Source organism: Phaethon aethereus, assembly GCF_964289735.1.
Source record: "Phaethon aethereus genome assembly, chromosome: 4".
NCBI lineage: Eukaryota > Metazoa > Chordata > Aves > Phaethontiformes > Phaethontidae > Phaethon > Phaethon aethereus.
This window is the reverse complement of record NC_138578.1, coordinates 53429048-53444995: the sequence shown is the minus strand read 5'-3', so window position 1 is coordinate 53444995 and position 15948 is coordinate 53429048. Positions and strand designations below refer to the sequence as shown.

The 15948-nt window shown below is 38.2% G+C and overlaps 1 protein-coding gene across 1 annotated transcript in view; it reads right to left on the bottom strand.

The window, feature by feature from the left end:
* Window positions 1-9585, bottom strand: part of DLC1 (DLC1 Rho GTPase activating protein) — a gene marked incomplete at its 5' end in the record, with an annotated part of 221093 nt that extends 211508 nt beyond the window's left edge. Inside the window, one exon of the mRNA XM_081998808.1 lies at window positions 8530-9585. Coding sequence (XP_081854934.1) covers window positions 8530-9585 — 1056 coding nt within the window. The remainder of the gene's footprint in view (window positions 1-8529) is intronic.
* Between the last annotated feature and the right edge of the window lie 6363 nt (window positions 9586-15948).

Here is a 15948-nt window from a genome sequence, read left to right as displayed (position 1 = left end):
CGCCAATCAGAATTTTTTAAAGACTAATTAAAAAAAAAAAAAAGTTTTAAAAGTTTTCTTCCAGCCAATTATTGCAAACCCGGACAAAATTAGAAATTTCTGAGTATAAACTGCACGAAACTAAAGCTCTCTACATTGGTTCCTGGAAGCGTGTAATATCACGTTGCTGAAGCGATAGTGTGTGACTATGAACCGTGTATAAATACAAATACTTTCATGACCATTTTAGGTAGCTGAACTCCAACTAATGCATAACTTGATGTGCAACAGTCTCTTGGTTTGCAGTCTAGACAACGCTGGCAGCCTTTAAAATTTATTGCTGAACACTGTCACAAAAATGTGTCAAAGTAAAATTTGCATAAAGGTTATACTGTAATGGCCTGGCAACCATCCCATCCTGTTCTGAGCTTGTTTTAAATACTTTTCAGATTGTTTGAAATACATCATACTTCAGTCCAAACACAAAGGAAGTCTGTGGGAAAGCATTCTTTAACTTCCCAGATGGAGATAATATTTATAATACATATTTTTGTGAGAGCAACAAAGAAAATTCATGGTCATGTAACAACAATAATAGGAGGGCTCTATGACCACCACTTTCTAGTAGTTACCATAGATAATATGCATGATTTAAAAAACTTAGATCCAACTGTTTTAGTCCATTTATATTTTTGAACCACATCTTCATTGCAAATGGTAAATTTGGGAAGCAAGTTTTGAATGCAGAAAAGAGAAACAAATATTCATGACAGCCAAGAACGTTTCAGTTTTTTTAAAGAAATCATACTATTTGTTTTGCTTTACTTGCAGCTCTTGCCAGATACTTCCCAATACCCTCAAAATTATGACCATTTAATAGCAATGTGCAAATGCAGCAAATTCTTTGCGGTGAAGCAACTGTGGATCTCAGTAATAGTTGCCCACTGTACTAATACTACAGACTTAAATGCTGAGGCACGTGGGTAGCAACTAACTTTCAAAAAGCTGCTGTGGCTTAGGATCTCTCATCAATTTTTGATGCTATTCATATTCACATTATGAGTTTGGAAAAAACAGATCCATGATCTTTGCTAAAATCTCTAGAAAGTTTGAAAAACTTTGAATAACCTTTAGAAAGTCTGAAAATGACAGGAGATGCAGAAGCGGAACAAAAGTGAATCCAAATTCCATACATGATAAAATAGATTTATACTGTTCAAATGATCATCTTTAAAAAAGAGATTAGCGGATTTCCAATATTTGTATTTGCCATTGTTCTTCAAAAAACTAAGAAAACCCATTCCCTAGATATCAAGATTATATTTTTCGTCTCCATATATGAAAACAAAACTATTCTGGCATAAGTGCAGGTCTGAATTGTACAGGAAATATAGTTAGAGAACCATATTATTTGAAAGTAATTTTGCTGTGATGGTGCTTCTGTAGTCTCTAAGGTTACAAATTATTATAACACCCAAGTTCAGCAATGCACTTAAACATACTGTAAGAACACAGTAGTTCAACTGATATCCATTAATAATTTTTAATGTCTAGATTTAAGCAATGAAGCCTTCGTCTCCTACAAGCATCCAAACAACATTCATTGCTGTCCACATTTTCAGAATTTCTAATGATCTTTATAATCTGAGAATGCAGCTTTTTTTCTTGGTTGTTGGATTGCTCCTCTAGAATATTAACAAGACAATTATCTTTAAAAAATACTCAATGGGAAAATATAAAGTGTGGAAAATGAATGCATTTATACATCATATTTTGCAAAGGTGCAATTAAAGGTAATTGACTTTGAAAATCACCAACTTTTAGAGCTGTCGTCTTCCTCTAGCTGATGTACATCAGAAAAAGGTAAATTCAATTCCCTATGACAAAATCAGGATACAGCAAAACACACATTTCCATTTTTAATAAAGTTTTCCTGGACATTCCTGTTGTTTTTATTCGTACTTTTATCTTTTATGCTTTTCTTTCCTATGCTGACCTGAGTTATTGCTACAATGCAACACTAACAAGTGTGCATTGCTGACAAGCCTACATATGCCTACATAGTACTACTAATGTAGTAATAGTTTAGACTGGATCCCCACTAAACCAGCTTTTATTAAAAAAACCCCCAAAACCTTAAAGGTCTTAAACTAAATTAAAAATTGGTATGAAAAAAGAATTAATCATTATGTTACCCTACTCAACAGACAGAACTGAGGTAAAGGGAGACTAAGATTTCAGAAAAACGTATTTGTGACAGGTCTGGGAACTTGGTCTCTGGTATTTTAATAGCAATAAAATAAGAAAAAGATCTAAAGTGTTGGATACTATTGTTCAAAACAAGTTCACATTACTTTTTAGATAAGAACCTAATGCTGACAAGTGAGTGCTCAGTTGAAAAGGGTTATGCAATGTAGAGATGTCAGAGAAAAAATTGTAAGGAAAGCATTTCAGTAAAATAGGTAGCTCTTATGGTTTTTTTTGGAAGCTTTCCTGCTACCTCTCCCAGGTACCTTACTGGGAGGACTAAGCCAACAGGCAACGATCCATAAGCTTCCTGCAGAGTCAATTTACAGGGAGATATAAGCAGAAGCTCCTGGAACAACCTAACTTTCTAAGTCACCATAAAAACCATAGTTTTAGCCTTGTAAACCAGAATTTATTACAGATCGTAACAGAAGAGAGTCACCCTTCACATCTCATAGGCAAACATAACACTCAAGTAGCAAATACGGATGGAAAGGCCCAAATTCAATTAAGCAGGCTTTTTTTTCCCTCATATTAGTGTAATTATAATTGATGAAAGAATGAAACAAACTTTATTGTAACAATACAGAAAACACAAAACGATGCTTTAAAAACTCACAGCTTTTTCATGGGGGAAAGACGCTGCCACAAAGACCTGTGTCACCACAGGTAACCTTCTACCTGGGTTTCTTCCTACATTTACTGCCATCCTTCTGCCATCCTTTTTCTTAAACTAATTTGCATCTCATTGACACTGGCTACTGCTGTCATGCTGACATTAGAGGTGTCCTTAAGTACCCTGTGCAAACCACACACCATTTAATCTCGAAATCTGCATTAAAATAGTAGCAATAATAATGAGCATTAGGAAATAGCCCTGACTATTATACTCTTTAGTCTTGTAAGAATGGCTTTGAGATAACATCAACTGTTTGAAGCTGGAAAGATTCTAAGCAGGCCACCATGAAGAATTGCAAGTAGTAAGTATTAAAAACAAAAGTCTCATAAAAGAGGGATGAGGAATTCGAGCATGGAAACATTTGTTTACTTCATTCCTTTTTCAGTGACACATAAGCAAGATATTTTAATGAGACTTAAATGCAGTCTGAGATTACCTGGGAAGAGAAACTAATAAAAATTCATCACATATACTCCAATTAGTTTATCCAATTAGCCCTTTCTAAAGCGGTATTCTAGGCTATGCATTTTCTTGGAAGGAATACATCGGACATAACAAACTTCAAGTCACCTGGCACAATACATCAATCACATTCTCCAAAACCAATCATTGTGTATTGGTTTCTTACTTCATTGCACTCTGTGCAGTAAATTTGGCAGTCCTTTATAATCTCTAATCTTACAGAATTTATTAATACTTTTAATATAAAATCTCCATAGCAAACCAGAAACTTCATATTAGAAGAGAATCCCAGAAGTTTCAGAATTAATACTTAGTTTAGGTAAGCAACCAGAACTTGAAATGCTGATCCAAAGTTTGTCTGAACTATTTTGAACTTGATTTCTAAGTCTAAGAGAGTCTATTTTTAGAAGATTTACTCCAAAGCTCTTTCTATGGACTTTTCAAAAATTGCTGGGACAACAGCCTCTCTCCAGCAACTGAGCAGTTCTAGAACCTGTTTAATCCCCAGGTTAATGAAAATCTCAACAATATTAAGCATTACAAAAGAACACTGCTTTGAGATGCCTGAGAAAAGGGCTGCTTTCAGAGCAACAAATTTTTGTTTTCTTGTGTCATTACAATCTAGAATATAAAACACAGGAGATAGAAAAATATTTCATTATTGTTGTGAATAAGAGATTTCAGCAAACTGTGTTTAACTGCAAGTGTAAAGTCATGCAAATGTACATACCTTATCCAAAGTAAGAAAAAAATTGAACAAGTAACTAACAATTTTGACATGTAGTTGTTCATTTGTGTATGTTAATTCTTTTTCTTCTGACATTCAGATGTTAAATTACTTTGTATCAAATCAGGCCAAATATACGTGAGGAATGTTTCCTGCATTTACTCTGGATCAAATCAGAATATACTTCTTACATGTTTGTGTATATTCAGTGAAAAATCTGTTTATCTTTTCACATTTTTTTCCCCACTCAATCTTCTGGTACTATCTTGCTAAGCTGGTTGGTGGATTGAATTTTGTTTTCAAATATTAACTACAGCTTCCTGAGCCTTATTAAAAAGCCTATTAATAGTAACTCTATCTTTCTTACATGCCGACTGCTTTTCAATACTCCATGTCCTCCTTTCCTTAAATGCAGGGATATTACAATCCCCTATGAATCGAGTCCAATATTACTTGCTGTTATATGTGATGACTTTGGTGTTTCTTTTTTCACCCTCCCCATCATGAGTCACTTTACATTTTATTAAAAATAATTGTTGATATAACATTATGCTACAGGAGAGAGAAATGAACGGTCATAGCTGGTTCTCTAGCTGTTTTCTCCTCATTTATATGGAACAATATCTAGGCAAAAAATCTAAGATTAGGGAAGATGAGAACAATGCAATATAGGGAACAAGTCAAAAATTCTTTTGTAAGTGGAGTTCATTGCTCTTTCATTTTTGTTTTAAATTTAATGGATTTTTACTAAAACTATTCAGTCAAACTTCACAATGATGACTTTCTACTCTTTACTGATTCATCATACGAAAGAGCTGTCAGCCTTGTTTTAAAAATAGCATTTACAAAATACGGATTAATATAGGTTGCAACACCACAGCTGTGATTGTGTTTGGGAAGTGAATAGTGAGAACTTACCATGAAGCTATATACCTCAACCCACATTTTTAAGCTGATGTTGAATGAAGTCGCTTTTTCATGTTGAAAAAGAATTTAAATTAATGTGTTAGAGTTCTGGTGCATTTGTGCAACTATTTAATATCCCCCAGCAGGGATTTCTCTGGCTATCCCTGAGTATAATGAGATGAGTAAGTTGGAGAAATCCTAAAATGCAGCACATGCAAAAATTTGCAAGACCCTTTACAGGGTAATGGCCATTTTTTTTTCCATTTTAAAGTCAGTCTATAATAATGGGGTATTCTACTTTTGTTGGTATTCTCTTAATAATGGATGTGCTTCTGGTTTTGCATGATATTGTTCTCTAAAAGCTCTATTACGTTATACATGTGAACATACACTTGACCAGTTGGAATGCCCCAAGCATTACAGCTTGCTCATTAGTTTCAAAGATTATTCCAGTCTTTGGAAATACAGAATGTACAATTCTCAAGTGAAGTGACTATTTTAAAACCTAAAATTTACTTAACCCAAGCAAGCATACAGGAGGGTCTAGCCGGTGTAGCCACATAGAGTTAATCCACTTATGTTTCTGCTGCTCTGAATCATTAATAACCATCAACTTCATGCTGTAGATAAACTGAGTTGACTATCAGTCAATAGAAAAACAAGAAAGCTTGATTACTGTGGGATCTTTCAATTAGACCTAACATCATTAACTTCTCACAATTAAATTTGGGTGCTTCCTGTTTCCAAGTCTTAGGAAGTCTTTCTGGGAAAGCAAAGGAAAAGTCAGTGCCATGTATCAACCATCCGAACCCTGGTTACTTGAGGGAGCAAACAATGCTGTGACAGCTGGACCTGTTTGCAAAAAGTATCTTCAGTGTCAGTACATCCGTCATGACTAAGGCAGTTTACTGAAATGGAGCTAGTGCTGGTCAAAGATGTTACACTTTAAGCCCTTAAGCCTTCAAACCTGCATTCATCTGCAGAGCAAGCATAATAGATCCACACTGTCTCACCTCAACCTCGATTTGAAGACAGTAGATCTAAAGATAACAGGGGAGGTCATGCTCTGTTGCCACAATTAAAACCAGTTTAAAATATGTTAACGAGGAACAGGTTTTCAGAAGAATTTAGTACTAGCAAGAGCAGAATGATGTCTCCTCAAAGGTCCTAAGATGTTAACTATCATGGAAGTACCTGAAGTTCAGCACCTTTCTATGATCCCCCAAGGTGCCACCTCAAGGTTTTGGTGCCCAAATACCTTTAGCAATTCATCTCCGTGTGCCTTTTCCCATACTCTGATCTCTATGAGCACATATTTATGTGTAACTATAATTGACACTGAGCATTAATCAGACAGTGGTATGTTTTAGGCCTTAACTGCATTGTTTGAACTGCTGACCTTGAGAAAAAAGGTTTTATATACCATTCCCAATCCCTTAAGTCTTCCTGTCACTGCAAAGCAAATACTTGACTTTTATGGATGGATTCAGTTTCAAGTCTGTTGTTTTCCTAATGTTTTGTTAAAATTAAAAGGTGGTTTTCAGGGAAAGTTGGTAAACATAGGCACATTTTTTATTTGAGATTATTACCAATACAGACATGCTTTTGTAAAAGACTGTTTGGCTGGAAATAAGTGATAAAATCCTGCACATAGGAACATTGTCTGTAGAAGCATCCTGTGAACTTAGGGATAAATAATACCAGAAGAAACAGCAGATCATATCTTTTCCCTTTTGCCAAACAGTTTACAATTGTTGGTAAAGACTTCTTTAACCAAAGCGATATGAGGTCACTCCTTCAGATCTGCAGTGCACACAGCTCTGCAGTTGCTGCAACCACATAACTCTCAACCTTCCTTGAAGGAACTGTTTTGCTCCTTTCTATGTTCATGTCCTTTCTTAGTTTTTCTCACCATTAATCTCACTGGAATTTTTATACTCTGTCTTTTCAAATATTTAATGGCACAAACACATAATTCTCATGAGTGTACATTTAGAAGATGAGTACATGACATCAAAAAAAGATACAAGGAGATACATGGAAACTAGCAACGTTGAAGCTATTAAAAAAATATAGCCTGGTACACTGAAAGCTAATGTAGTCAGAGTCACAACATGGTGACTGTATCTGTACATAATAGAAAGAAGTTTTTTTCTGTATATTCAAATAATAACTATAGGACTTTGAAATTACATTGTAAAAGTTAATCTTGCTAACAATATGAAATGTACGCATCAGTATTAACAACTACGCTTAGTAAAAAAGAATGAGATGCTGAAGTGGAGCAGCTGAGCATATGGTTATAATATTCAATTTGTTCTCAAATATGTTAATTTAATTTTTTTATTTTAGACTGTTTTCTACAGGTAGGTAAGTTTAGCATTTCTGGTACTGCTAGTCAGGTTTCTGTTTCTTAAGTGTGGCTCAGAGCCATACTTACTGCCAGATCAGTTAACAGTTACCACGTTAAGTGTGATTGCATGAACTTCCAAAGGAAGACTGGCTTTGAGGGCATCTGAAACCTTTTGCAAAAGTTACATACGGCTTCCAACCATATCAACTGAGTGTTAATATTAAAGGGTTTACACAAGGAAGCAACAGCCAGGAGCTCAGGATGCTGTATTGGCATACAGTACTTTAGATACATGAATTTGTGCTTTAGTGAAACAGCTACTGAGGCACTACAGCTGACAGAAGAAAACCCCACATAATTAATAGAAACCAGATTTTAAAAAATGGACAAAAGAAGCTGGATGATGTCAAATAAAAAAAGACAGAGCAAGTAAGCAATTAAAAATTGGTTATTAGCAAGAATAAGCAGCATAGCTGGGAAAGCCAGACTTTAAGATGAATTCTGTAGTGCCACAGCAGGCACATCTCCTCCCATGAAAGCCAATGGGAGTTTTATTGCCAGCGAATCTGTCCATTAAAGTTTTGTAATGATACTCTTCCTTACTCTGTGTATACAGTGAAACTCTCCAGTTGCTTTAAAATTACACAACATTGTTTCAAACTCAGCAATACTTCTTTTTGCAAGAACATATGCTCATGGGGCTGAGCTGAAAACCGAAGAACTATTGCAAAGCATTTCCACTCCTTTTTCCCCTTCTCTTTTTTCAATGAGGCTTCCAAACCTCTAGACACAATCTATTTCCTAAGAGGGCTAATGATACCTGATAGCAGCAGAATACCAAAAATAAAACCAAACCCATAGAAGATATTTATTCATTTAGCCTTGAACAACATATATAAAGTTATTTTTATATATATATATAAAAATAAAGTGAATATAAGGCACCTTCCAAATTCACAGCTCAGCCATTTTCAGGCCTTAAAAAAAGCTCATGAAACCTAGTTGTTTTATAAACACATTACTCTTGAAATCATTTGAAGAAAAATCTGACAAGTTATTGAAACAAAGCTGAAGAATACATTTTATCTCCAATCAGTTAGTTATGGAATCACTTTCATAAGAAATTGGGGGAAAACATAAAAAAACCCCAACCTCTACAGTTTATGAGCATCCTACCTTTCTTCTGCGCAGTTTCACTTGACTGTCTGAATACTCTTGTGTGGTCAAATGATCCCTTACATGTAAACACTGGATGTCTTCAGCTGAACAGACATTTGAAAGGCATTTGTTTTCAGGGGCCACTTGAGGTTCTGTGAAACCACTTTCATCCAGACCATTTTCCACTGCCGGGATGAGAGAGCAAGGAGAAGATTGCATAAGGCAGTCGCTGGATTCCACTGCTGAACATACTTGTCTATCGCTGCTGGTGCATGATTCAGAAGAAATCCCACTCTGTACCACATCACACTCAGACTTTCCAAGCCCATCTTTAAAAGCATCAGATTTCCGGCGCTGTTGTGCAATTACAGCAGTGTGAAGCAGCTGCTTCCCAGGCATTATAATTTCTTTCACATTTGGAGAGTTAGAAAGATTTTCTTTCTCTACATCCACTACTTCATTCAAGCCCCCATAACTACAAAGCTCCAGGCTTTGGCCAATACTGCCACAAATTTCATCTTCTTCCATCTCCTCCTTAGGAGCTGTGTCACAGCCAGGCTCCTTACTAATATCTCCAATTATTCCAGCTGCTTCAGTTGCCTTGTTACTCTCAGTCATTGATACCATCTGTGATAAGGAGCCTGCTCCATTTAAATCCTTCTCTTCATCTTTTGGTTCCCTTTCTACAGCAGTGATGGGGTAACTAACACTATCCAGGTTGAGTGCTGTATAGTCATCATCGTCATCAGACACATGGACTAAAGTTTCTGTGCTGGCCTCCAGAAAATGCTCCTCATCCTCATGGTTATCGTTTTCATCCACCTCTTTTGAAACATTTCCCAGCTGCTTTGCAGGGAAGCCAATCAGCTCTCCACTATAACAACACTCTGGAAACGAAGAACATTTTTCTTTCCGGTCCACGCTCAAAACCTCATCTTTTTCCATACTTGTCTGCAAGTTATCAGCTACAAGTCCATGACGACATGCTGTGTTATACTCCACAGACTCCACAGCCAATCCCATCCACTGGGTCACATGCTCTTCCCAGCTTTTCTTTCTGATTGCTAGAGACATGTCATAACAGTTCAGCAGCAGGCTGCAACGTACCTTCCACGGAGGACCAGAGGAGATGTCATAGCTGCTGTGCGCTGCTCCAGAGGGAGAGAGGGTTTCATCATTTTAACATCTGCAAGAAATAAAAAAAGACCGGGTTATTGAATCAACTCCAAATAAAAAAAAAGGGAAGGAACAGTTTAAACAAAAGTGTAAAAGCGAGATAAGACTGCGGGACCAGGACAGGAATTTAGAAGACTGTTTTGTTTAAAGTTTTAATACTTTTCATACAAAACTTGACAGCACTCATAATTCAGTATAACTTTTTTTTCTGATTACTCTCTGATATCAAGTAAACAAAAATGGTATAAACAAGCACATGGACAGGCAAGTAGCTCCGGAGCCAAAATGTGACAATAAGTATCTCTTCACTACGTCTGTCATAAGATATTAATTTTCATGGGTCTAAATGGCATTATGTCTTATGATTGCATTGCACACAAAGTTATTTTGTATTTCTTCCTCAGCCAGAGGTACCCGAGGAGTGGAGAATTCTGGCTGATTCCCAAAGAGGCAGAGCAGAACTTGAGGGTTATTCCAAATTTACCAAAGCTATAAGCCACTTATCTTATGAGTAGCTTTGGCTCATTCAGTTGCTTTCATTTTTATTGTTATTGTTTCACTCTCTATAGGACACGTTGTAAGTACAAGCGTTAGATGAAACTGCAGGGGAAATCAGCAGTTGTGTAGGAATAAAAAATACAACCCTAGGAAAACTAATTTAAGCTTTTGGCATATTCCTTGCCTCAAATACGTTATAAAACCTGAAAAAAGCCTTGGTGAATATATTCGGGATCTACTAATGTAAGGAAAGGAGGAAGCCCTTGTTTTGGATGGGGCTCTCCAGAAGGGTGGCTTGTGAGCCAGCGTGGTCAGCCCTAACTGTGCTGCTCGCCTGGACTGTCGGCCTCTTGCCAGAGCCTGCTGTCCCTGCTCGATCATCTAGGTGGGCTTTTTGCGCTGACTGCTGCGTCGGGCCTTCTCGACGGTGGCATTTGAGATACATGAAATCTTGTGACATTGCAGGTATGAATTAGCACAAAGAAAACACCTCGTATTAATTTATGCATTATAAAACAAAATGAACAAGTTCTTTGTCAAATAACAAACCAGAACTTCTGGCCCGTAAAACATTAGAGGTTCAAGGAGCAGACGCTTCTACTTTTCACTCCCTACATAAGAACTTGTCAGCACTTAGCATGGATCTGCTTATTGATTTCAGCAATAAAGAAGATTAAGTACTGAGTTTGTTCTGGGTCATTTCAGTCTACTAAGGCAAATTCTGATTGCCCACCAGGCCGCAAAGCTGCCTTGACAAATCACATGCCTGAAGGTATAAAAGTATTCATCTTGAAAGAAATGCAGAATTATGCCTGTGCAACTGAACCTCAGTAAATTATGTCTTGACAAACTGACTTTCAGGATAGAGTTGTACATGCTCCTAGGTCTTTAACCTTCTTTGAGGATGGCAGGCTTCATTTCACATTCACATTTTCCACCTCTGGAGACTGTGCTTAAAAAGAAAATACATTCATAGGGTAAGAGAATTCCATGCACAAGTCATTAGCGTGTAGGAGGCTGAGGAAAACGGAAAATAACACACAGAGCCAGGCCAAAAAAATGTATCTGCTTTCAGAGGCAAAATTCGGTAGTAAGAAGTTAATACAACTTTAAAAGTCTGTTTTCTTTCCTGGTTGAATATGAGAGCAAGCCTAAATATTCAAATGTAAAGTTAAATTACCGTGTAAATTTGCAGTGCGTTTACATTCTTATTCTGACTTAATTTCATATTTTTATTCTTCTACTATTTCTAAGTGTCTGTGGTCCAAAATCACCACAGGGTGTTAATCAATAATGATAATACTTTTAACTTCTGCTGCACCTTTTCCTTATGGACCCTAAAGCTCTCCTGAAACAATTAAATTAGTTTTACAACAGTGTTGTGTTTTGTTTTGACCTCTGAAAAGGGGCTCTATGACTTCTGCTGCCCTCTGTTAGCATTCCTTGGAGTTGCACCTGGGTGCAACTCATTTGTACCTTCCCTCTCTCTTCCCCAACTAGAACAGTAGCTCCATATACTTTACAAAAAATTAAACACGGTTACTACAACCATATAGGGAAATTTCTGACAAAAGTCAAGAAAAGACACCAGTAATATTAAATGTAAAAAGCTAAAAAATACAACTCCCTAATGACATATGTGCATCCATCTATGTAAGATTTAGACTGCTCTTTATGTACAGAAGGCAGGCATTCAAAGAGTTAATGGGTGTGTGTTAGTCTTGCTGCTGCTAAATGGAGTTACACGTGTGCAGAAAGGCGAGAACAGATCCCTTACTGTTTTTCATTTTTTGGATGTGGAGAATTATATTTCATGGGGGATGAAAAACAAATAAATTTTACTTTAGGAACCCCCCTGTTTTACTTGCACTATCACTAGTTTTGGCTGCCTCATAGACTGCAGAAAAAATGATTAAACAGGAGAATATAAAATACTTTGTTTGAAATGCAAGACAAACAAATACATGACAAGGGCACGTTCATTGTTCTTTAAAATATGAGCTTATGTTAGCACTGAGTATGAAAAATTTACCTTACCTAGGCCCCCTCTCCAGGCAGCTTCAGCTCCCAATCCCTGAAATCCCCTCATTCCCATGGTACATGGAGGAGCCCACAGTTTGGTGGAAGCTTACTTTTCTTCTGCTCCCCTTCCATTCCTCAAAGTCTGCATTATGTGCCACAATTCAGCTTAGAAATTCTTTTCCTGCTATAATTGCTTGACAGTTATGGGCCAGCAAGGACCTTTTTTCTCTCTTCTACCTCTGTAACTAGAATAACCTATTTCGCTTGCACTCACATGCAGGCGCACGAGCTGCGTTTTGGAGGATTCACCACTCCAGACGTCCGAATGAGTTTCATAACGTACTGTTCACCACGGAAAGAAGCATCCCTCTTTCTCCCTTTCCATCATTAACATCCCACAACTAGAAACCTTTACATCTGGTTTTTCCAGATTTTTAAGACAGGCAGATGAACTCTTAGCAGTCTGTTGAAATGTTTTGTAGAGTGAAAAAACCTTTTCTTCTAGTCAAAGCTTCTGTCAGTATGATACAGTCCTCTCAGCTGCTCCCATAATTCAGACTCATATTTTGCTTTTACTTTTCAATAACACTACGCTTGGTATCGCTTAGTCCTATTAACTTTCTGAAGAATAAGGCTTGAAACAAAAGATAAATGATAACGACTTCTCCTGGACAAAAAAGTCTTGGTCCTGGGTGTGACTTAAGGAATATTGGCAATATTGACTCAGTAGGCAATTCTTGACCAAAGGAAATGGAAGTGAGCAACGGGCGATCATGCTGCAACAGAATCCCTTTCAAGTACCCTCTATGATGCTTCGTAGTGTTTACAAAACAAGATGTCATTTTAGATGGATTTTGTAATAATTTACTGCCTGTCTCCTTTCACTGTAATCACAGAAATGAAAAAGAGGGCAAGCTTTCATGTTTGTTTATTTTGGGAAGTTTTGTATCAAGTCTCACGGAACTGATGGTTACTTTGCAGCAGATAAAGCACAGAGTGAAGTGATGTATCAGATGAACTGGTAGGCTCTCCTATAATTAGACTGTCTAGCATTTTCCTTCAAGGAGGATTGCTGTGACTTTTTTCTGAGAAGCTCAAACTAAACTGTTTCCAGCAGGCTTTAGAAATACAGACAGAAAAGTGTGCTTGTTTTATCTCATAAAATTCCATTCAGGTTTGGCTGTGCTGCACATTTTTCAAGATGCATTTTATCTTCTCTCTCTTCCCTCCTCAAGGAAACGTGGTGGCCTACAAGGAGTATCTTTAAACAAAACAGACCCAATACCTATGACTGTGAAAGCTGCACAAGCCGTAGCAGAAAGACATAGGAGTCGGAGCTAGATGGGAGAATGGAAAGAGGAGGAAGGAGACTTGCTTGAATGTCTGTATCCGTGCTACTCAGACCTGTCAGAGACCCAGGTCCCCTTCTGGGGCATAGGACGAGACATGGAAACCTCCTAGTTACAAGAGTGAGGAGGTAGGGGAACACAACCAGGGGTCTCTGGTCCTCCACCTCCTCCTCAATCTTCCAGGACATGGGATTAGAGCCCACTCTAGTTTTCCCAGGGTGGAAGAAAGGGGTAAGTAGGGAACCTGAGAGCAGCAGCAGCCACCACATGAGACGGGGCAGTGCACCCCATGCCATTAGGACAGGAGGGCTATGGCAAAAACAAGTACCATTAAGAAAGCCATGCAGGAGGGCACCTCAGTGGCATTTCCAGCCATCCAAAGCAAGGACAGCTGCTGACACAGGTGTGACAGCCTGCATTGGGTTCGTGTGGCGATGTTTTTGTAGTGGGGTGGAACGGGAAGGCATTCAGGGGTGGCTTCTGTGAGAAGCTGCTAGAAGCTTCCCCGATGTCCAATAGAGCCAATGCCAGCTGGCTCCAAGATGGACCCACCACTGGCCAAGGCCGAGCCCATCAGCAACAGCGGTAACGCCTCTGTGATAACATAGTTAAGAAGAGGAAAAAAACCCAGCAACAGCAATTACAGACAAAGAAAGGAGTGAGAATATGTGAAAGGAACAGCTCTACAGACACCAAGGTCAGTGAAGAAGGAGGGGGATGAGATGGTCCAGGCACCAAAGCAGAGATTCCCCTGCAGCCCGTGGTGAAGACCATGGTGAGGCAGCCTTTACCCCTGTAGCCCATGGAGGTCTGTAGTGGAGCAGGCTCCTGGCAGGACCTGTGAACCAGTAAAGAGAGGAGCCCGTGCTGGAACAGGTTTGCTGGCCCCATCACAGGGGACCCAGGCTGAAACAGTCTGTTCCTGAAGGACTGTACCGCATGGAAGGGACCCAGGCTGCTGTGGGAAAGACTCATGTTGGAGAAGTTCATGGAGGACTGTCTCCTGTGGGAGGGACCCCACACTGGAGCAGGGGAAGAGTGTGAGGAGTCCACAGCACCCATTCCCAGTTGCCCTGCACCACTTTGAGGCAAGGATGTAGAGAAAATCAGGAGTGAAGTTGAGCCCAGGAAGAAGGGAAATTTGGTTTTATTTTCTCATTATCCTATTCTCATTTGATTGTTAATAAATTAAATTAATTTGCCCAAGTCGAATCTGTTTTGCCTGTGATGGTAATTGGTGAGCGATCTCCCTGTCCCTTTGTCAACCCACAGACTTTTGGTTATATTTTCTTTCCCCTTTCCAGCTGAGGAAGGCAGTGACAGAGCGACTTTCATGGGCACCTGGTGTGCAGCCAGGGTCAACCCACCACGCATCCCCACTACCCCCACCAAGATCCACCATGCTGACAATTCATTGTACCACAAGTGACCTTGTCCATATTGCAATAACTAGAAAAGTTTTGGAAGGGATAAAGTTGCAAAGAACATAGGAGAGGTGACAGAAGAGTTTCAGAGGTGGTGGCCCAGGCAGTACAGACCCTACCATCCTGCCGGTGGAATTCAGTTTTTGCTAATGCTTTACATGGGATGCAAACCTTTTCTGCAAAAAAATTAGGCAAAGCGTTAGCTTATGAACTTATACAGAGATGAAAGACTGTTTCGTTACATTTTTTACATAGCAGGCATAAGTAAGCAACGGAGATCAAGCAGAAATATTTATTTTGTTATCATTATTTTATCTTCGATGGTCTGTGACCCCAGTCAGCAAACTTTGTTTAAGGAAGTCTGAGCGAACAGGGTCTGTTTCCTATAAACTCATCTCACATCTTCCTGGTCTGGCTTACATTCAGCTCCTTCAGTAACACCATGCCAAGCTCTGAGACAGAATGTTGTTTACAAATAATTTGAGATAAAGCATAAGCTTCTAGGTCTTCACTCAGCTAGTTATTTTAAGATATCTCCTGTTTTAGAATTTACAATCCTTCCTTCTCTTATTTCCTGGACGTATACCACCCTTTGGATTTTACTGACATGCAGGCTCACCTTGCCTGCAGTTTCTATATAAACAGCCTTTGTAGTGCATATGTATAGACTATGCTAAACTCTGATGTCCTAGAATAGAAATATAATGATTATTTGTTGTAGTGTATCAATTTAGTGAATACTAGGTGTATTGTCCCTAATTTCTTTTACATATAAAAGATAATCCTGTAGGATAAAATATTAAAATCTGCTTGAACTAAAAATTATTTTGAAAATATTTACAACTTGATTCTAAAAATCTGAAAAGACATAGTACTTTTAAGACAAATATGTCTTCAGAATGAAATCATAAAACAGTTGAAATCTTTCATATAAATTTTAGTGGTAAGGTTTGCATGTGTATGCATGT